This window comes from Phocoena sinus, chromosome 14, assembly GCF_008692025.1.
Source record: "Phocoena sinus isolate mPhoSin1 chromosome 14, mPhoSin1.pri, whole genome shotgun sequence".
In the NCBI taxonomy this organism is placed as follows: Eukaryota; Metazoa; Chordata; class Mammalia; order Artiodactyla; family Phocoenidae; genus Phocoena; species Phocoena sinus.
The window spans coordinates 24602712-24624338 of NC_045776.1; the positions used below are offsets into that span (position 1 = coordinate 24602712).

General features: G+C 39.0%; 1 protein-coding gene across 1 annotated transcript in view; it reads left to right on the forward strand.

Moving 5' to 3' along the window:
• DYM (dymeclin) overlaps positions 1 to 21627 on the forward strand; it is a 382373-nt gene that overhangs the window by 246292 nt on the left and 114454 nt on the right. The window contains 1 exon segment of the mRNA XM_032653952.1: positions 7593 to 7695. Within this exon segment, the coding sequence (XP_032509843.1) occupies positions 7593 to 7695 (103 nt within the window).

Here is a 21627-nt window from a genome sequence, read left to right on the forward strand (position 1 = left end):
ACTCTACGGAACTTTGACCTTGGGTGAAGTACCAGCTCTGTAGCTGAGCTTCTTCATCTGCTCCCATTGTAGTGTGGAGTTGAGGTGCTTCTCACTTCTCTGGTGACTACCGTTTGAGTGTGTCAGCGGGAAGGACTGGGGCGTGGAGAGGAAGTGACTGCAAGTTGTGAGGAATGTCTGCAGTTTTCAAGGAGGGAACCCCATGCCACCCCGCAGTAACTGACCTCTGTCTGCGTTGCCTTCCCCGTCAGGCGGTTACTCTTAACTCTCCTCGCCCCAGCACCACCTGTTTCCTCACATCCCGCTTGTCTCTCAACCACCAAGGGCCAGCTTCTGCCTCCTCCTCCCCACTGAAAACAGTTTTGAGTACAGTAACCGTTGATTTCTTTCCTGGTGTCACATCCAGTGACTTTGTTTCTTTTTTTCAATCCTTCTTTACCTTTTAACAGTGGTGAGTGCTCCATCCTTACGATTATTCTCCTGACTTAGAGAAGAATGTCTTTCTCTTCTTGTTCTGCTGCTAGCTCTTTGAATACCCTTTACTGTGTTTACTCTTTTAGTCTTGGTGTTTCCCAGATTTCTGTCCTTATCTCTCTTGTTTTATATTACATGTTTTCCTTGGGTGATCAGATCACCTGTACTTTAATGATTTCGACTGATGCTAATAGCCCTTAAATTTCTTACCTCTCTCCTGAGCACCAGATTAGTATGTCCTGAATCTGGATATTTCTTTTTTTTTTTAATAAATCTCTTCCAGGGCTTCCCTGGTGGCGCAGTGGTTGAGGGTCCGCCTGCCGATGCAGGGGACACGGGTTCGTGCTCTGGTCCGGGAAGATCCCACATGCCGCGGAGCGGCTAGGCCCGTGAGCCGTGGCCGCTGAGCCTGCGCATCCGGAGCCTGTGCTCCACAACGGGAGAGGCCACAACGGTGAGAGGCCTGCGTACCGCAAAAAAAAAAAAAAAAAAAAAAGAAATCTCTTCCAAATGCAACTTTTTTTTAATTAATTAATTAATTTGGTTGTGCTGGGTCTTAGTTGTGGCTAGCAGGCTCCTCAGTTGCGGCACATGGGATCCTTAGTTGTGGCTTGAGGGCTCCTTAGGTGCAGCTCACCAGCTCCTTAGTTGTGGTACGCAGGCTCCTTAGTTTTGGCATGTGAACTCTTAGTTGTGGCATGCAGGATCTAGTTCCCTGACCGGGGATCGAACCCGGGCCCCCTGCATTGGGAGCACGGAGGCTTACCCACTGTGCCACCAGGGAAGCCCCTGAATCTGGATACTTCTAACCACCTCCGTCTGGATATTGCCGAGCACCTCTGCGTTTCGTGGCAGAATTGTTAAGAGCACAGCTCTTGGAGCTCTTGAATTTGTCTCCTGACTCCACCACTTAGTAGCTATGAGCCTTAACCATAGCCTCAATTTCGTCATCCCTTCAAAATAAAGAGAGCATGGAGAATAATAGCACATCTGTCAGATGATGATCTGATGAACAGTGTCTGATGTGCAGGAAGCACCCTGCCACTGAGCTGCTGCTGCTCTTGTTTTCTTTGAGGCACAGCTCTTTGTCTTCCTGGGTCTTCTCCCTACTCTTTGGCTCTTCTTCTGTATATCCCTGGCATGTTCAGTCACATTCTCAGGCAGCCACTAAGTTTCCCAAACCTGAGAGTCACCCATGATCCCCTTTTTTCACTCTGTGTTGCCTCCTTTGCTTTCCAAATAGCTCATATTTGCTTCAGTTCAAGCCCTCCTCACCTCTCACTTTTAGTGGCATAAAAGTTACCCAAAGTATCTTTCTGTCTCCACTCCTGTTCCCTTGCCAGCCCCTGTCCATCCTTCCCATCCTCTTGAGGAGCCAAGGAATCTTTCTAAAACGAACGTAATTGTTATATACTTATACCTCTCTGCACAGGTATGTGGTTTTCAGGTTCCGTGACAGGGCCTCTGCGGCCACCACAAGATGAGAGCGCGTCAGGGAGAGATAGAGGACAGAGATGAGCAAGGTTGCTCCATCACCCCTCCTGCCCGTCCCTGCCCCCCACCTCCCACCTGGACACCGAACATAGCAGCTTTGCTTCTGTCCCTCTTACTTATCATTATAGTCCTGCTGTCAGAAAACACCTCTGGCTTTCAGGATGAAGTCCAGGGTCTAAGTAAGACACAAGAGGCACTTTATGAACTATTCCCGCTACTGCCCTGACCATATCGTGGTGCTCCAGATACTTAACTCTTTATGAGTGTGCGTGCTGTGATGTTTGCTGCACCCACAGTGCGCAGATTTCTCTGCCTACCCTCACGCTCTTTTCTCTGGCCACATTACCTTTCCCGTTGCCTGATTTGCTTGGCTAACTCCGGATCGTTCCTTAAGGTTCAGCTTAGGCATCACCTCCGGAAATGATTTCCTGTCCTTACTTCAGGTACGGTCAGGCAGCCCTCATCTTTGTCCCCAGTGCAAGCCATACTTGTCTCCATCATCACAGTGACAGTAGAACTTCTGTGTAGGCATAGCCTCCTTGACCTGACTGCACCCTCCAGGAGCACAGAACAAAGATCGTGCGGCTTTTGCTTGTTGCTGTATCCCAGGCAGACAACTCTCTCATTCCCTGGCATGAGTAGGTTCTTGGTAACTGTTTGAGTTACTGTCTGTCTCAGTGACTTAGTGCAGACCTCCTGCATGGTCTTTAACAGGCCCATGCTGACCTCGCTAGCTTCATCTCTCGCCATCTCGAACCCTCTGCCGCAGTGGACTTGCAACTTTTCTGGCCTTATAAGCAATTGGTACTTCCCTGAAGTCTCTCTGTGCCTTTCTATACACTTTTCCCCCTTTCAGAATGGCTCTCCCTCCCCCTTTCCTTTTCCCAACAAGCAAACCCCCTAACCTTCAAGGCCACCATCAAGGTAGATTTCCTCTGTGAAACGTACCTAACCTTCAACTGTACTCCCATGGCACTCTCTTCAGACCCATGGAGTTCTCTGATTTCAGTATTGTAGACATTTTTTTCCCCTTATTCCATTAGACTTGATTTCCTTGGGGGCAAGGAATCATGTCTCTTTAACTCATTTTGTAAGACTATAACATTAGCTTCTTACTCCATACAGAAAGGTCCAGGACTTTTGATGTGCCACAAGCGGCCCTTCACAGTCTGTCTTTAAACTGTCCTCATCTCCTGCCACCAGCTGGGCGCCCTGAAGGACAGCCCTTGGCAGCAGCCAGTGGTTTTCTGAGCACATTCCAGGTTGGACTCATCATGCATATTTATATGCTTCTTTCTTTTGTGAAACGCTGGCTTTTGGCCGGGGCTCTGTTTTCTTCAGGATAGTGTGTTCTTTTTATTCCAGTTTTTAAAATGTGTAATATTTCAGGTATACACCAAAAAAAACCCAGTAATATAGCAGTCACCTATGTATATATGCAGTATTACTGAAAGAACATTTTAGAGAGAGAGAGCTGAACCTCTTATTTTTTCCTCCCTGATCCTATTTCCTCTCTTCTTTCTCAGAGAATAATGACTATCCTAAATGTAGTGTTTATCATTTCCGTATATGTTTTATTACTTCAAATGTTTTATCTGTAGAAGATATGTAATGTTTTGCATGTTAAAAACACTATATAAATAATACCTCATTCACATTCTCTACCAGGGTCCTTGCTTGTAGAGCAACATTGTTTTTGAGGATTATCCCTCTTGTTACACATAGTTTTAGATAACCTTAAATTGCTACATAGTATGCCATTGTATGACCCTTCCACAGTTTATTTACCCATTCCATTCCTGAGAGTTTTTGTTGTTTTTAAATTTTCACTGTTAAACCAATTTACAATGAACATTCTTGTACAAAAAGGAAAATCTAGTCTTTTTCTAATTTAAATAAAAAAGTATCCTGAGTGAAGATCAATGAATCAGTTTCACTTATGTCCAGAATCGGAATTACCCCTTCCATACAAACATCACATGTGTCACTCACTCTAGCATTTAGCTGGGGCTGGTACTTTGAATGCAAAAGCTTTATGCAAAAGTTACTTTTCTCAGCAATTTGAAAGTCATGTCTCATATAAATTTAGGTCATTTTGCCCTACAAATGCTAAACAGGAGACAAAATTAGAATGTTTTTTAAAAATTAAAAAAAAAAAAAACAACAACTTTGAGAGCTCTGGCTAGCAGACCTGAGGAAAAAAGCATATTAGATTGTAGAAGAATAACAGCCTGAGTAAGTGTGAATTCTGTTTTTAATTCATGATAGAAAACTGGGAGTGACCTCAAATCATCTGTTCTTACACCAGCTTTCTTAAAAACAGCTGGGAGCAGTAGCCACAGCTTCTTGAGGTGGACCATGTCAACATTTTGTGCCCATAACAGTCAAATTTTCTGTTATGTCCAACTGAAAGAGCTTATGTTTGAATTGCAGCTCTCTTCCTTGTTTTGTCTTTTACCAACAAAGAAAAAGGATTGTTAGTATTCTCTTTTAAAATAAACAAACTAGGCTTTCTTCTCCAAAGGAAACAATATCAAATCCTTTTTGCTTTGATTCCTAGGACTCGTTCCATAAATTTCTGAAAGTGATGATAAAAGTTACCATAGGTTACCTCTGTTATCCTTCTCTGAAGGGTACACTCTTAGAACACTGACAGAGAAAATCCCAGGTTCATTGAACCCATAAAACAGCTCCTGAGTTCTGGTATTTTGTAAACTTAAAGTGCACTGCTGTACTTCACTTGTCCCCTTCCCTCTTACTAACACCAAAAAGCTCACTTCTTCCAGGTATATTTATTGCTTTTGCTTTTTGTTTGGGCATCCAATTGATGCCTCTGAGTCTTGCCATGCCCTATACTAAAATCAACCACCAAAGTCCGTTCAGTCTCAAAAAACTTCTGAAACTCCATTTATTCCAGAAAATACACTACAACCAATTAAAAGAATCTTACTAATTGCCCTCTTTTATGCATTTCCATGTGAATATGCTTTATGCACTATCCCAACATATTTTTATCTTTTATTTTTCATGGCCTGCAAAATAATTTGCATATTTAAGAATATATACCCCCATTGCAGTTTAGTACTATGTTCAGTTATTCTTTTACTCAGCAGTTTTACTTTATCTATAGTCAGTCTCACCTCAGATATACTAAAAATTATGTACAAGGGTGTTCATTGCAGTGCTATTTATAATACAAAAATCTGGAAACATTGCAGTGATTCATTTCTAATGGACTAGGTAAATTAAGGTATATCCATATGCTTGGATATCAGTTAAATGGCACTCAATATGTGTTTATTGAACGAATCAAGGATTATATTGTTAAGTGGAAAAAGTGCAAGGTACAGAGCAGTACCTATTTTGTGGGAAGAAAACATGGATGTACATGTACAGTGTTCATTCATATACATGCCTTGATGCATATAATATTGTTGGAATCATAGATAATAAACTGCTAACATTTGTTACCAGTGGGTCATGGGTATGGATGTGAGGAAAAAGTGTGATGTTTACTTTTAACCTTAAAAAAGAAAAAACAAGCAAAACTAAACCTCAAATAGAGAAGACCCAGAAAAGTAAAATGATTGAAAAGAATATACATACCCTTACAGATTGAGTCTTTTTCCCTACTTCTTTACATCACTTCCACTTCACTCTTCTCACTGTCCCCTGTTTTGCCTCTGTGATTTGCCTTCTGTTTGGAAATGCTTCTCTCTTCTCTTGCACAAATCTTTTTCCTTCTTCATAAAGTCTAACCCTTCATGAAGCTTTGCTGAACTATTCCATTTCAAAGAAGTCTCTCTTATCAACATATGCTTGATCAGTATCATATGATTTCACACTTATTCACTTAATAATTATTTCACTTATTTTCCTGCTGTATTTGAGTATAGATTTAGAGAATATTCTTGGCTTTGTTACATTTGCTTTATACACATCCAGCATTACCAATAAGTGTTAAGGAATTTTTTTCATTCATTTTTTAACATTTTAATGTTAAAACTTAATCTAGAAAGAATACTTAGTAGTCTTGTTTTCAGTAATTATCCCATTTAAGCCATTTGAAATAAGTAGAGATTTTCATAAATTGATATTCAAATCAATATTCGGTTTAGAAAGATACCACTAAGAAATACTAGAGTAATGTTTTGGGCATTAAAGAAGATACTACAGGTCATACTTATATGGAAAAGTACATGGAATCAGAATTGTCTGTATTTTTAACTTGTCAGCTAGCCCAAGGAAGAATTCTTTATTCACTAGATATAGTAGCTTTAACATTAGGATCATATAATTATGTGTACTTGAAGCTCTATTATTAGGTACATACACATTTAGGATTGTTATAGCTTCTTGATAAATTTGCCATTTCATCACTATAAAATTTCTCTCTTTATCTCGGGTAATAATATTCTTATCCTTAAGCCTACTTTGTCTAATATTAATATAGCCGCTCCAGCTTTCTTATGATTAGTGTTTATACAATATCTCTCTTGTATCATTTTACTGTCCACTTATCTGGATCTTTAAATTTACAAGCGTGCCTCTTATAAATAGCATGTTACTGGGTTTTGCTTTTTTATCCAGTCTGACAATCTCTGTCACTTAACGAGAGTGTTTAATCCATTTACATTTAATGTAAATTTGTTTTATACTTTGAAAATTGCTCATTTAGGTCTGTTGGGATGCATCTTAGAATCGTCTTTACTCTGGGCTAGAATAGCCCTACTCCTAAAGCGTGGCCTTTCTGAGAATTCAACTGAGTGTTCATGTTCAGTGAGTTTTATCCACTCTGGCTGGTTGGAACTTCAGCATACATCCAGCCTTTTGTGATCTCCAAAATCTCTGTTCAGTTTGTGGCTCCTGGATGGTGGTTTACTGCCACACCTTGTGGGGTCTTTTCTTTGCATTTACCCAAACGTTCAAGAAGACACTGGGGCAGGTTTTGAACATTTCAGATGTTCAACATCTGAAAACAGTTATTTTATGTATTTTGTTCAGTTTTTTTTAGTTGTTTACACAGGGGAGTTATTCAGTACCAGTAAAGTAAAACTCTTATAATACATATGTTTAAAGCCATTCTTTTTGAGAATAAGAATATAAAGCTATAATATAGAATCATAGACTCTGTATTATGCTAGAGAAATAATCCAGTGCACTTATTTGAAAGATGAGATACTCCAATAAAGATGTTAAAAAAATTAAATAAACCCGTGCAGTAAGATACAAAAAAAAGATGAGAAAATTGGGATACAGCAAGCTCAAGTAACTTGTAACAGATTGCACTATGAGTTACTCATAAAGTCAGTCCATATCTCAGGTTTTCTTAATATCTGTCCGCTGTCCTGTCCATGATAGTAGTCTTCTGAAAATTCCTCCTCTGTTTGAAGTACAATTTGAAACTGGCAAACTTTTATTTTAGAACCCTTATAATTTAAACATTCTTTTCACTTTATTATTTGTTATATCAATAGTATTGTTAATCCTGCTGTTAACACAGGCACGAAAAGAAGAATCTTTTAGAATAATCGACATTCTGTGGAATGTCAATATAAAACCTAGAAAAGGAGACACTTAGTTCTTTTAATATAATTGGGGTTTTGTTTTGTTTTTTTTTTCAGCTTGTTTTCCTTGCTGTCTAAAAAACACAACAAAGTTCTGGAACAAGCCACACAGTCCTTGAGAAGTTCGCTGAGTTCCAATGATGTTCCTCTACCAGATTATGTAAGTAGTTACCTTACTTTGTCAATAAAAAAATTTTCCTTTCATTGCTAAATTTAAAAATAACAATACCCCTCTCTTCCCAAGATCTGGCTGTGATCTTGTTCCCTGAGAAACCTATGATAGGTAAATAAAGGATTGACATCTCAAATCAAGGGGAAAAAATTTTGATGATTATTAACAAGTCGTTGAAGAAAGTCAACCCTAAATCAATGATTGTTAATAATTAGAAATCTTATTAGTCAAGAAAACCACTCAAACTAATTACAGAGAAACAAAAGGAGGGATTTTATAAGAAGTGTGCAAACTTTTCTCACGGAACTCAAGGGGAAGATGTACACTTAGATTTCAGAGAATGAGAACCTGAAATGGAAAAGCCATTGTATTCATTCAGAATAGCCTATCTTGGGACTTCCCTGGTAGTCCAGTGGTCAAGAATCCGCCTGCCAATGCAGGGGACATGGGTTTGAGCCCTGGTCCGGGAAGATCCCACATGCCATGGAGCAACTAAGCCCACGCGCTACAACTACTGAGCCCATGCTCCTAGAGCCTGTGCTCTGTAACAGGAGAAGCCACTGCAATGAGAAGCCCGTGCCCCGCAAGGAACAGTAGCCCCCGCTCACCGCAACTAGAGAAAGCCCATGCATAGCAATGAAGACCCAGCACAGCCATACATACATACATACATACATAAATAAGGAATGATAATTCTTAAAATTAGGAAAAAAAAAAAAAAAGCCTCTCTTTCTGGGGCATTTAGTTTCTATTATCTGCTTCTTTTTGCTTCAGTTTTATTCTGCCGCTGCTTCCCGTAGGCCCGTTTTCCCTATTTGCTGACTGAAATAGCAACCCCTCCCCCACCCCCTTTCCCTCCCAACCCTTAACATGTCCTTGGGAGTGTCATGCCTTTTGCTGACTGATCAGAGTCCTAATTCTCAGATCCTGGGAGAGAGAATCTAATTGTCTCTGCTTGGGTCAGTATGCTGCTCCAATTCGTCAGTCATGGTCAGCAGAGAATAGCATAACATGTTGCATTTGTTCCCTCCTCTTTAAAGATGAAGAGCTTATTACCACCTGACCTCAGGGGATGATGATGGAATAGAACACAGCACAGGGATGAGCATTATATAATAGGAGGGGGAACTCGTTATGAGTTCCTTTAGGGCTGTGCCGCTCTCTGTGACACCTCTTGTGTTTTGGAACATACCTTAGATGAGGATGCTAAAAACTTTCATGTCACGGACCACAGAGGTAGTTCATCCAGTTCTAATAAGGACCTCCCTGTTTGTTTGTCTGGGGACAAGTTAATGAGTTGATAATTAGAAACTTTAGGAGAGAATTTTTATATCCTAAGTTTGAGGTGGTGATGTGTACCAGACAGCCGGAGAATTGTTTTGCTTGTTTCCTGCTGTCATTTGTTTCATTTCTAAATGGTTGTGCTGATATGAGACTGTGGGAACAGCACCCAGTCCAGATATCAGACGCTGATAAACAGAGATAGCTGTGTGCAGCCACAACCTGACTGGTGCTATTTTTCATCTCTTTTATTTATTTATTTAGTGTGGGTGTGAGAGAGATGTTATGATCTGTCTTCCCATTATGAAGTTTAAAATTCCAAAGTACTTCTCTCCTACCAAACAAATTAGTATCTTTTAAGATTTTCCTGTCAGTTGAATATTCTCAATTTCTTGAAAAAAATGAGCATTATAGTTGACTTAATTCTATCCTTGTCATGACTTGTTCTAAGAAAAATAATTCTTTCTAATTGCTCCTTGGAAACCTCAGTTGGGGCCAGAGTGGCAATGGGGATTACGTTTATTAAGAACTTAAATTTTGGTCATCTGTAAGTATTTTGTCATTTTTATACACATATTATTTGATTTATGTAGTATTCCTGTTAATTCCACAAAAATGTGTTGAATGTATGTAGTACTGAGGTTGCCCTAGCAGTATTCTCCTTTAATCAGAGGCCAGAAAATTGGTATTTCTTTGAGAAAACAGGTCATGTTTAACAGTATTTGCCAATCATGGAGGTGATTATGCAGTGAAAGGACAAGTTGAACTCGTAATGGACATATGAATTCTGTTGAACTTTACAGGTCATTGACTGTTTTCCTCTTGCATGAAGGTTTCACTGAGTAAAACTGAATTTCTTGAGGCATCCGCTTCCTAGAAATACAAAGAAAATTCCATTTGGAATCTGCCATTGATAGTCCTTATTATAACATTTGTGGGTATGAGACTTTGCAAATCACAGCATTTTCCAAATGGGTTTATGAACTTGAATTTTGCTGCCTTTCCTCGGAGCTAGGTGCAGAGGATGGGTAACACTGATTCAGTAGTAGTATTGATAACTGTGAATCACTCCTCCTGCCACTGACCTGAAAGGTGATTAAAAGAAACAATAGCAACCTTAAAAGTAAGTACTACACTATGTTCTTCTTTGGTGATAACTGATGTTTTATTGGTCATTCCTTTTGCTCAAAATACTACGTATAAGTGAGGGAACATTTGAAACCATATTCTCACTACCATTCTCTTTTAATTTGGTCATTAACTGGGCAAATACAGTATGTTCCCTTTTTCTTCCCCAGAAATTTTACTTGTTAAGTGTCTCTGCCAACAACCACATAAAATTCTGTGTCCTTGACTAATGCTTTAGAAAACTTGTTTGTAAAAGATGGAACAGGAAAACGAAAGGGTCTTAATGCAGCAGTGGATTCCTGAATGTATACTTTCTACAGCAGGATTGAGAGAACTATAGTAGCAGAGTTTGAATAACTGTGTAAAAATAAGGATATGTTTTTCTTCTCACTGTAGTACATAGAGTACTTTCAGTCTACCTAGAGAATTTTGAGTTTATTAAGAAAACGTTTATTCTCATTATACTGTATAGTTCACCAGTCAATTGACTAACAACATAGAAAGCAAATAGCAAGTTACAAAAACATTAGTATTAGTACTTTAGTACAGCCATGTTTGTCTGAACATCTCAGGGGAAACCTGAAGCCTTCAGCCAGCTTCTAGAGAGTGAGTAAATTCCCTGACTGCTTAAGGGAAAATAAAACAAAAAATTATACTCAAGTTCTCCATGGGGAGAGAGAATGCTCATTACAGAGAGTGATAAAGTTGTCTAGGAAAGCTAGTGAAGTTCAGTTGACTTGGCTGAGTTTGGTGTCTTTATATCAGGGTTTCATAAAGTTTAATTCAATGACTAAAGAGACATGAGAAAATTGTTAAAGAAGAATCAACAATTTTTTTTAATAGATTTATTTATTTTTATTTATCTTTGTCTGCATTGGGTCTTCGTTGCTGCTCGCGGGCTTTCTTTAGTTGTGGTGAGCGGGGGCTACTCTTCGTTGTGGTGTGTGAGCTTCTCATTGCGGTGGCTTCTCTTGTTGTGGAGCACGGGCTCTAGGTGCGTGGGCTTCAGTAGTTGTGGCTCACTGGCTCAGTAGCTGCGGTGCACAGGCTTAGTTGCTCCGCAGCATGTGGGATCTTCCCGGACCAGGGCTTGAACACGTGTCCCCTGCATTGGCAGGCAGATTCTTAACCACTGCGCCACCAGGGAAGTCCCAACATTTTTTTTAATAAGAATAAACCTCTAAAACAACTTTGGTCATATAAAACAGAACCTGAATATAGACAATATAGACAAGCAAAAATAATAAGTGAGTTATAGTTGCTTTTTAAAGATAAGCATGGCTTTTAATTATGACTGTTGTCACATGTCATGTAACCATTGTTTCCCTAATTTCTAACAATTATCGTAGCAACTAGTTGAGATGAGAGGAATCTAACTTTTATTCTAGGTGGAATCATAAGGAACCAAAATTTATTGCCCCATGATCATCAAAGAATTTTTGAACCTTTTCATAGGACCAACTTTCCCATCTCATTCCAAACGTAAACGCAAAGGCACAAGCGAAAAAGACCCTGGCCAAAGGGTAAGGAGCCAAATCAGAAAAATCAGCAGAAGTATAAACAGTAACTAAGAGTTTATCATCAGCTTGCTAAAAGCAAGTACAGTCAACTCCCCCCTTAGCCACGATTTGCTTTCTGAGATTTCATTTACCTACGGTCAACAGCGGTCCAAAAATATTAAATGGAGAATTCCAGAAATAAACAATTCATAGTTTGAAATTTCACACCATTCTAAGTAGTGTGATGAAATCTCTTGACATCCAGTTCTGTCCTGCCTGGGACATGAATCATCCCTTTGTCCAGCATATCCCGACCATTAGTCACATAGTAGCCATCTGGGTTATCAGATGACTGTTGCAGTATTGCAGCGCTTGTGTTCAAGTAACCCTTATTTTACTTAATGACCCCAAAGCCTAAGAGTAGTGGTGCGAGCAATTTGGATATTCTCTTACTGTACATAATTCATGAATTAAACTTTATCGTAAGTATGCATGTATAGGAAAAAACGTAGTATACAGTTGTCCCTTGGTATCTGAGGGGGATTGATTCTAGGAGCCCCCGCATATACCGAAATCCAAGGGTGCTCATGTCCCTTATATAAAGTGGTATAGTACAATCGGCCCTCCATATCTTCAGATTCTGAATCTGAGGATTCACCCAACCACAGATAGAAATTTTCATCCAAGTTTGGTTAAATCCACAGAAGTAAAACCTGACAATATGGAGGTCCAACTGTATATTTATTGGGAAAAAATCCACGATGTGATTGATGTAGGATGGTGAGTGATTGCTGACGGTACATGGTCTCTTTCGGGGATGATAAAAGTGTTTGAAAATTAGATTGTGGTGATGGTTGCACAATTCTGAATGTACAGAAAACCATTGAATTGTACATTTTAAATTGACAAAGTACGTGTGGTGTGTGAATGTTGTCTCAGTGAAGCCATTAGAAAAAAGTAGTACTTGGAGCACTAGGAAAAAGAAAAAAAGAACTATTTGTTGAACGTAATAGCATATAGATACCAGCTTTGCTGGCATTATGGCATGAGGGTGAAAGTTAGAAAAATAAATTTTATACTTTGAGAAAGTTAATATTTTCAATTAGGGAAAATGATTCTTGAGTAGTGTCTTGACTTTAGAAACTGCTAAAGTCAATTAGATATGCAGTTACGAAAAGATATGTGTATTTTTCAGCCTGGCTTAAGAGCAAAATCTATCAATAGGGGACTGATTAAAGTTTAAATCTATCCAATGCAGTTATTCTGCAGACATTTTTTTTAACAAATTCAGTCCATATAGGTTTATCTGAAAAGATATCCATAACACTTAAATCAGTAGAAACAAACAGAAAACCATACTTTATAGTATGTAGGTTATATGTACATGTATGTTTGAAAATATGCATTTAATTTTTCTGGAATAATTCATAAACTATTAAATAGTGGTTACCTGTAGGGAGTCAGACTGAAGGGAAGGGAAAATAGAACTTAACACTTTTTGCCTTATACTCTTCTTTATAGGTATAGATCTTTACATTTTTGTCAAGTATATGACTTATTTTCCCCTCCTTCCCTCCCTCCCTCCCTCCCTCCCTCCCTCCCTTCCTTCCCTTTTTTTATTCCCTCCCTCAGTCCTTCCTTCTCTTCTTTATTATTTTTAGATAATTTTAGACTTACAAAGAGTATTCAAGAATTTCCATATATCCTTCACCAGCTTTCCCTTTTGTAAATATCTTACATAACCATTGAACATTTTTCAGAACTATTAACCTTGGTACAATACTGTTAACTAAAACACAAATCTCATTTGAATTTTACCAGTTTTGACACTAATGCCCTTACTCTTTTCTAGTATCCAATCCAGGATGATCCCACATTGCATTTTGTTGTCACGTCTCCTTAGTCTTTCCTTGGATTTCATGACCTCGACACCTTGGAAGAGTACTAATCAGTTATTTTGTAGGATGTCCCTCAGTTCGGGTTTGTCTGGCATTTTCTCATGATTAGAATGATGTCATGCATTATTGGGAAGGATACTACAGAAGTGATATGCCCTTCTCAGTACATCATTTCGGAGAATACATGGTGTTGGTGTGTATTACTGGTATTGATCACTTCACTGGGATGATGTCTGTCCAGATTCTTCACCATAAACTTGCTGATTTTCCCTTGAAATTCCTGTATGTTTTTTTGTTGTTGTTTTTTTGTTTTGTTTGTGGTATGCGGGCCTCTCACTTTTGTGGCCTCTCCCGTTGTGGAGCACAGGCTTCAGACGCGCAGGCTCAGCGGCCGTGGCTCACGGGCCCAGCCGCTCCACGGCATGTGGGATCTTCCCGGACCCGGGCACGAACCCGTGTCCCCTGCATCGGCAGGCGGACTCTCAACCACTGCGCCGCCAGGGAGGCCCCCTGTATGTTTTATATAGTAGTTATTTCCACTATATTGGAAATACTTTATTAGATTATTAAATATTTCCACTATATTGGAACAGTATATGGGGGAGATACTTTGAGATGATGCCGATATCCTGTTTCTTCCTATACATTTTCCCACAAATTTTAGCATCCATTGATTGATCTGGCTTCAGCATTATTTTACTGATTTATTAGTGATTTTCTGTTTGTCTCATTCCCTCTAAATTTATTATTAGAATTCTTCTGCAAGGAAGAGTTGTCCCCTCTCCCTGATGTATTTATCTATGCAGTTGTATATTTCTATCACTATGGACTCCTGGATACAAATTTTCTTCTTATCATCCAGAAGTGTTGTTATTTTGTTACTCAGGTTGTTCCAACTTTAGGCACTGGGAGCTCTTTCAGGTGTATCCTCTGCCCTTTGAATATGCGTCAACCTTTTTTTTTTTTTTTTTGCGGTCTTCAAGATGCTCCAACTCATCTTGTATTTCCACTGCTCCAGCCCTAAAATCAACCATTTCTCCAAGGAGGATCATGAAATTTGAATCAAGATCTTTATATTGATAGTTACTTTCCTAATGTCAAAACCAATGTAAAAAACAGAGCCTGATCTTGTGAATAGGGTTGCAAATCTTGTGAACATCCCTAGAAACAACTGCTTTGAACTTAAGTATTAACAGATTCCAAGCCCCACACTGATTAGGTCCCAGAAGGTTTCTTCTTTAGAACAGTTGATTTTAAAAATCTAATAAATGAGGCCTCTAACAAGTGAGCAAGCTCCACACCCTATCCCTGCCACTTTTCTTCCTAATTAAAAACCAGGCCTGACTTTAACATAATCAGACTGATTTTCTTGGTTGTGTTATAACTTGGCTTTGGATGCATTTCTGAACTAGGAGTTCCAGAAATGTTCTGAGTATGCTTCTAAGGACAGTTTTAGTTGGAGGGATCCCCTCTTGTTTAAAAAAGAAAAATTTCTTCACTCTTAAAAAGCACACCTGCGGGGGCTTCCCTGGTGGCGCGGTGGTTGGGAGTCCGCCTGCCGATGCAGGGGGCGCGGGTTCGTGCCCTGGTCTGGGAGGATCCCGCGTGCCGCGGAGCGGCTAGGCCCGTGAGCCATGGTTGAGCCTGCGGGTCCGGAGCCTGTGCTCCGCGACGGGAGAGACCACAACAGTGAGAGGCCCGCGTAACGCAAAAAAAAAAAAAAAAAAAAAAAAAGCACACCTGAATTGAGGTAAAGAATATTGCCCTTTCTTTATTCCTAGAGAGGAAATTTGTCCTGTTCCTTCTTATGGAATGTGGTAGAATATTCTTTTTAAGGATTTTTAAAAATTATCATTAAAAATACTTAAATAACTTTTATGTTCCTTCTAAAAGGAAATAGGATGTGTTTGCATTGAAATCTGGCAATGATTAATTAACCTTCTAAGAGAACTTTAAAGAATACAGAAAACCCATGCATATTAAATTCAGTAGCAATGTGTGATAATTTAAGAAATCATAGTGATTTCTTAAATAACAAAGAAAGTTTGAAGAATCTTAGGAAAAGCTGTTTTTATATTAGCTCTGTAGAGCAGCAGATAAGAATACTTTCACTACAATGGGAAGGGGGGAAAAAATGAAAAAATGAAAAAAATCACTGGTTTTTACAAATTTATCACACATTGCTACTGAATTTAATATGCATGGGTTTTCTATATTATTTAAACTTCTCTTAGAAGGTTAATTAATCATTGCCAGATTTCAGTGCAAACACATCGTATACACTACGAAATGTAAAATAGATAGCTAGTGGGAATCGGCCCATATAGCACAGGGAGATCAGCTGGGTGCTTTGTGTCCACATAGAGGGGTGGGATAGGGAGGGTGGGAGGGAGACGCAAGAGGGAGGAGGTATGGGGATATATGTATATGTATAGCTGATTCACTTTGTTGTAAAGCAGAAACTAACACCATTATAAAGCAATTATACTCCAATAAAGATGTTAAAAACATCATTATTTTAATTTTCTGTTTGCTCGAATTTTTATTGTTTTTCTCTCTCTTTCTCCCTTTCTGCCTGAGTTCATAGTTTCTAATAGGAAGAAAAGAAGTCTACTATTTGGAATTTTCTTTGATATATCCTTGATTTACATGGCAAATAGAAAGCAGCTGTCTATTTAAGCATCTAATTCTTGAAACCATAGTCCCCTCAAGCGTCATCTGGAAATAATGTAGCTTGTAAAACAAAGCTAAGAAGAAAAGGCAATGTTTGTTTTATGTGGGATGAATGATTTCTGTTGGGGTCCTTTAATTCGGCTATTATGAGGGTTATTAAAAAGCAGTATTACAAAAGAGGTTTAAATGAAAAGAATTTTTTTGAGCTGGTATCTTATTATTACAGTTGATTATAGTCAAAGCTGCAAATATAAATGGCACTTTATTGTAGTTTCTCCAAATAAGACCCCAAAAAACTAGTAATCTTACTCATTGTATGAGTGGAAATTCAACTCTTTCCATAGTGGATTTAATTTCTGAAAACAAATTGTATTTGAGAATTCAGCTTTGCCTGTTTTCCTGGAAAATTCATGGCTTTCTGAAAAATTCTTAAGAAATCTTACAAGTGTATTTGGGGATTACCTTATAAATGCAAAAACGAACATGAAAGCATCAGAGTTTATCTAGGCTTCAGGTTTTATTGGAAGACTCAATTAACACCAGATAAAGTTAAGCCTAAATTGTTGCGTAACTTATTTATACATTACTTGAGTTTCTGAGATGTGAATTTGGAGATCTCAGTCCTGAGAAGCAGTATGCTTTGGGAAACAGAAGTCAAGTTAATTTGTGCTTTGACAGTTGTTAGAGGCTATTCCATGATTGGAGTGTATTGGTTTTCTTAATTTGTTAACACAACATAGTATTTGTTTTTGATAGTTGACACATAAGAACTAAGTTTCAGTTCTTAAGTGTACTTGGTACCACAGAAATGAAGTTACTTAGCATGTTTGATTATAAATAGGGCAGGCATGGTTAATTATTTTTATGCATTTGAGTCTTATCTCTCACCTGGTATCTTCTATGATCTCAAATTTGTATTTTGACTGAGGTCATAAGGAGAATATTGTGTTACTCTGAAACATATCTTTTTTTCTTGAACGTACAATGTTAATTGATCAACTTAGCGAATGAATTAATGACTTATCCTCTTTAGGGTCAAATTCTAAGCCTAAAACATACTGAGCCTTTAATAATCAGTGTTAACTCTCTTATGAAGTTCTCTCTTATGTATCATACTGGTCAGTGAATTCCAATTAGAGTAACTTTTGTTTCATTATTAGTAGCGCTTTAGCTCATTAACCAATTCCGAGTCCTAAATTCCCCATACCCATTGTGAATTCTCATATAATTACTAATATCATCCAGGTTAACAGTAATATCAGTTATAAAAGAGTAGTACATGCATTAAAGAAAACTCCATATGGTACTTGAAATTCCCTCTTCTTGCATCCAGCAAGTAGTGAGCAACTGCTGTCTTCTCAGGCACTTTCCTCTGCCCTTTAAGACATCAGTGGAGATAAAAATCTCTGCCCTCATGAAGCCTACATTCTAATGAAGAGAGATGTATAATGATTGTATTCATGGGCAAATGAATGAACAAGTGAATGAAATGTAAGAAGTTCCCATGGGAAAATAAAGCAGAATAAAGGGGTTGGGAGCACAGGCCATGGGAAGGTAGCAGTGTAATGGGTGGTTAGTGGAGGGTATGCCTCATTGAGAAGGTGACATTTGAGTAAAACCTAAGGAAGGAGAAGCAATGAGTCATGCAGAGGTCAGTGTGTTCTAGGAAGATGGAACAGGGAGTGCACAGGGCTTGAGACAGGAGCCTCCATGAGCCGTGACAGGGTATAGTGACTGGGAAGGAGATTATCTGGACTGTATTTATAATCATCTTGAATAAATGCATATCGACGAGTGATCCAGAAAAGTTTTGAATAGAGCAACAGCCTGAAAATAAGAAGACCTATTTCTGGGGTTTTGTTTTGTTTTGTTTACCTTTAATTTGCTGTGGGCTTGGGCAACTTTTTTGGCCATTCTGACCCTTGATTTCCTTGCCTTTAAAGTGTATCTTCAAGTAGACTTTTTATGTGTGATTTCCTTTTCCAGTGTGATTGGCATTCTCTGGTTATATAGAAAGGGATTTGTATTGCTGCAATACACAGCAATTATAGGGGACTCCACTCTCTTCGTATTCTGTGTGAACCGTGTCCCCTGAAACATATTCTAGAATACAGTATTTAAGGATTTGAGACAGCCATTTGTAGATGTCACAGAGTGATGTACATATTTATAGACGAGATAGATACCAGCTTATGTTTTACAGAATGCTACAAATAAAAGGCTCCTCTGAGAAGACATCATAAAAAGTTTTGAGTGGTTTTATTCTGAGTCTTACAAAATGGAAGGGCCTTTAATTAACAGTCAGTATATATGGTGGTTAGGCATATAAGCTTTGTGAGGAGAATTCTTGGAACATAAACCCAGCTTCATAGTTTTTTAGTTTTCTTGAAATTTCCCCATGAAAACAAAGAGAATGCATCAACAAACACAACATTTACAACAAAACTAGGTGACAGGGTAGCCACATGAAACCCAAAATACCAGAGGGTAGGTACAAACTACCAAGAGCTACAAGATCCTTGCAGTATCTGTGTGAGAGCAACTAGAAGGAATGAGACCTCCAAGGGATCTGAGAAGTAGCCAAAAGGTATTCACTGGAAAGTCCACAGGCCAGTTTGAGAAAAGCACCTGAAACTGGTAGGGGTTTTGCATACCCTAACTCAGAGTCGATTGTCAGGGGTCTGCTGTAAGATCTGAAGGGGTTCTGTTAGACCCAAACGGTCTACGAGGGATTCCAACTCGCCCAAGAACCGCCAAGAGTCGAGAGCCGTTGCAACACGCAAGAGGTTTATTAGGAGCCGATGCACCGGGGTTCCCTGAACCTCACGCAGGAGGCCGATGGGGAACCCCTAAAAGCGGAATCACATACTTTTTATAGGTTTATTTACTCATAGGGCGGGTATTTTCTCACAATGATTGGGTAAATGTGGTGACTTTTGAATTCATTGGCTTAGGAACTTTTGCCCCACCTTCTGGCCGTTACAGTTGTTTGTTCATTGTGGCGGTTAGGGCGTATACCTGTTACGGGCAACTGGAAAATTACCCGCTGGCTGGAAAGTCCCCGTCAACTGAAAAACTCCAAGAATTGGTTTCGATAGGGAGAAGAATTGGTTTCGATAGGGAGAAGGAGTGGCGCACGATAGGGAGAAGAATTGGTTTCGATAGGGAGAAGGAGTGGCGCAAGAGGTTGGTTTACGGGAACAAGTGAGGGGGTGGAAAGTCCCTAAAGGCCCCACAGTTCCAGCATGTGGGCCCTATCGACTCTTAAAACTAAATAGCTGAGGGCTTCCCTGGTGGCGCAGTGGTTAAGAATCCACCTGTCAACAATGCAAGGGACACGGGTTTGATCCCTGGTCCGGGAAGATCCCACATGCCGCAGAGCAACTAAGCCCGTGTGCTACAACTACTGAGCCTGCGCTCTAGAGCCTGCGAGCCACAACTACTGAAGCCTGTGTGCCTAGAGCCCGTGCTCTGCAACGAGAGAAGCCTGCGCACTGCGATGAAGAGTAGCCCCCGCTTGCCAAAACTAGAGAAAGCCCGCATGCATCAACAAAGACCCAGTGCAGCCAAAAATAAATAAAAAATTAAATCTTAAAAAAAAAAATTAAACTAAATAGCTGAAGCTCTCTCCTAGGACCAAGCCCCACACTGAAGTGAAGCTGCTAGAATTGGAGCCCCCAGAGAAGGTCAGGGACAATAAGCAAAGAAAAAAGAAGGTTTCAGATAAATGTAGGGTTGGAGAAGAGAGCCAGGAGATCCCAGAAAGTGCATGACCATGTTTATGAGCACTTCACATAAACAAAGAAAAGGTGGTCTTGGAACTAGAGAGTGCTACCTTGACCTACCCTCCATGAGAAAAGAAGTCGGGAAAACTAACTTCATTAAAAATGAGCAAAAGAGGGACTTCCCTGGCCGTCCAGTGTTAAGATTCCACGCTTCCAATGCAGGGGGCATGGGTTCGATCCCTGGTCGGGGAACTAAGATCCCACATGCCACACAGCCAAAAAGAAAGTGAGCGAAGAGAAAAAGCTCAGTCAAATTCAGTGCAAAGAGAGAAGAAAAAAAGAGAGTAAGGAGAATAATATGTCTTGTAAATAAAAGCATGATATTTACCCATGCTTTTAAAATAGATAAGTGTCCATCAACAGATGAATGGATAAAGAAGATGTGGCACATATATACAATGGAATATTACTCAGCCATAAAAGGAAACAAAATTGAGTTACTTGTAGTGAGGTGGATGGGCCTAGAGTCTGTCATACAGAGTGAAGTCAGAAAGAGAAAAACAAATACCGTATGCTAACACATATATATGGAATCTAAAAAAAAAAAGGGTCATGAAGAACCGAGGGGCAGGATGGGAATAAAGACGCAGACCTACTAGAGAATGGACTTGAGGATATGGGGAGGGGGAAGGGTAAGCTGGGACAAAGTGAGAGAGTGGCATGGACATATATACACTACCAAATGTAAAACCGATAGCTAGTGGGAAGCAGCCGCATAGCACAGGGAGATCAGCTCAGTGCTTTGTGACCACCTAGAGGGGTGGGATAGGGAGGGTGGGAGGGAGGGAGACGCAAGAGGGAAGAGATATGGGGATATATGTATACGTATAGCTGATTTACTTTGTTATAAAGCAGAAACTAACCATTGTAAAGTAATTACACTCCAATAAAGATGTTAAAAAAATTTTTTTTAATCATTTGAAGTAACAGTGGTTCAGAGAATGTAACTAAATTGTCTAGAATTGCATAGCTAACAACTAGTTGTCTGTCTTGATATTAACGTGACTAAAAGAAAACTTTTTTTTTAAAAACAAATATATCAGTGCTTGTTCATTGCCAAAAATAAAAAAAATAAATTAGATGAGAACTGTTAAATAACTTTTCAAAACAACTAAAAGAAACTAAGAAAATGATACAGGATATAACAGAACAACAAATCAGAATTACAAATATTCAAATGGACAAATTTTATTTCTAAATAAAGTTAGAAATAAAAAAATTATTTGGGACATGTAAACTATCCATAAAGAGAAAGTATTTAGTAAATAAATAGATATAATGCCTTAAGAAAAATAGAAAGTAAAAAGGAGGAAAAGCTTAAAAGCAAAAAGAAATGAAAGAAAAAGGATTTGAGAGAAAGTGACTAAATACTATAGGCAGAAATCCTATAGTATTTATAAAATACATATATAAAATAGGAATCCCCCCAAGAGAAAAAAAATACTTCAAGGAAACTTTCCTAAAATTATGAAGGAAAAAGATTTGAAACTACATGTTGAAAGAGCATACACTGTATGCCTTGGAAAATCAACCTAGGACAACAAATACCAACACATACTCCAATGAAACTGCAGAGTTACAAAGCTAGAGAGAAAAAAATTTGAGGGGTACTCAGGCAAAAAGACCAGGTCACTTTTAAGGGAAGAAAAGAAAATT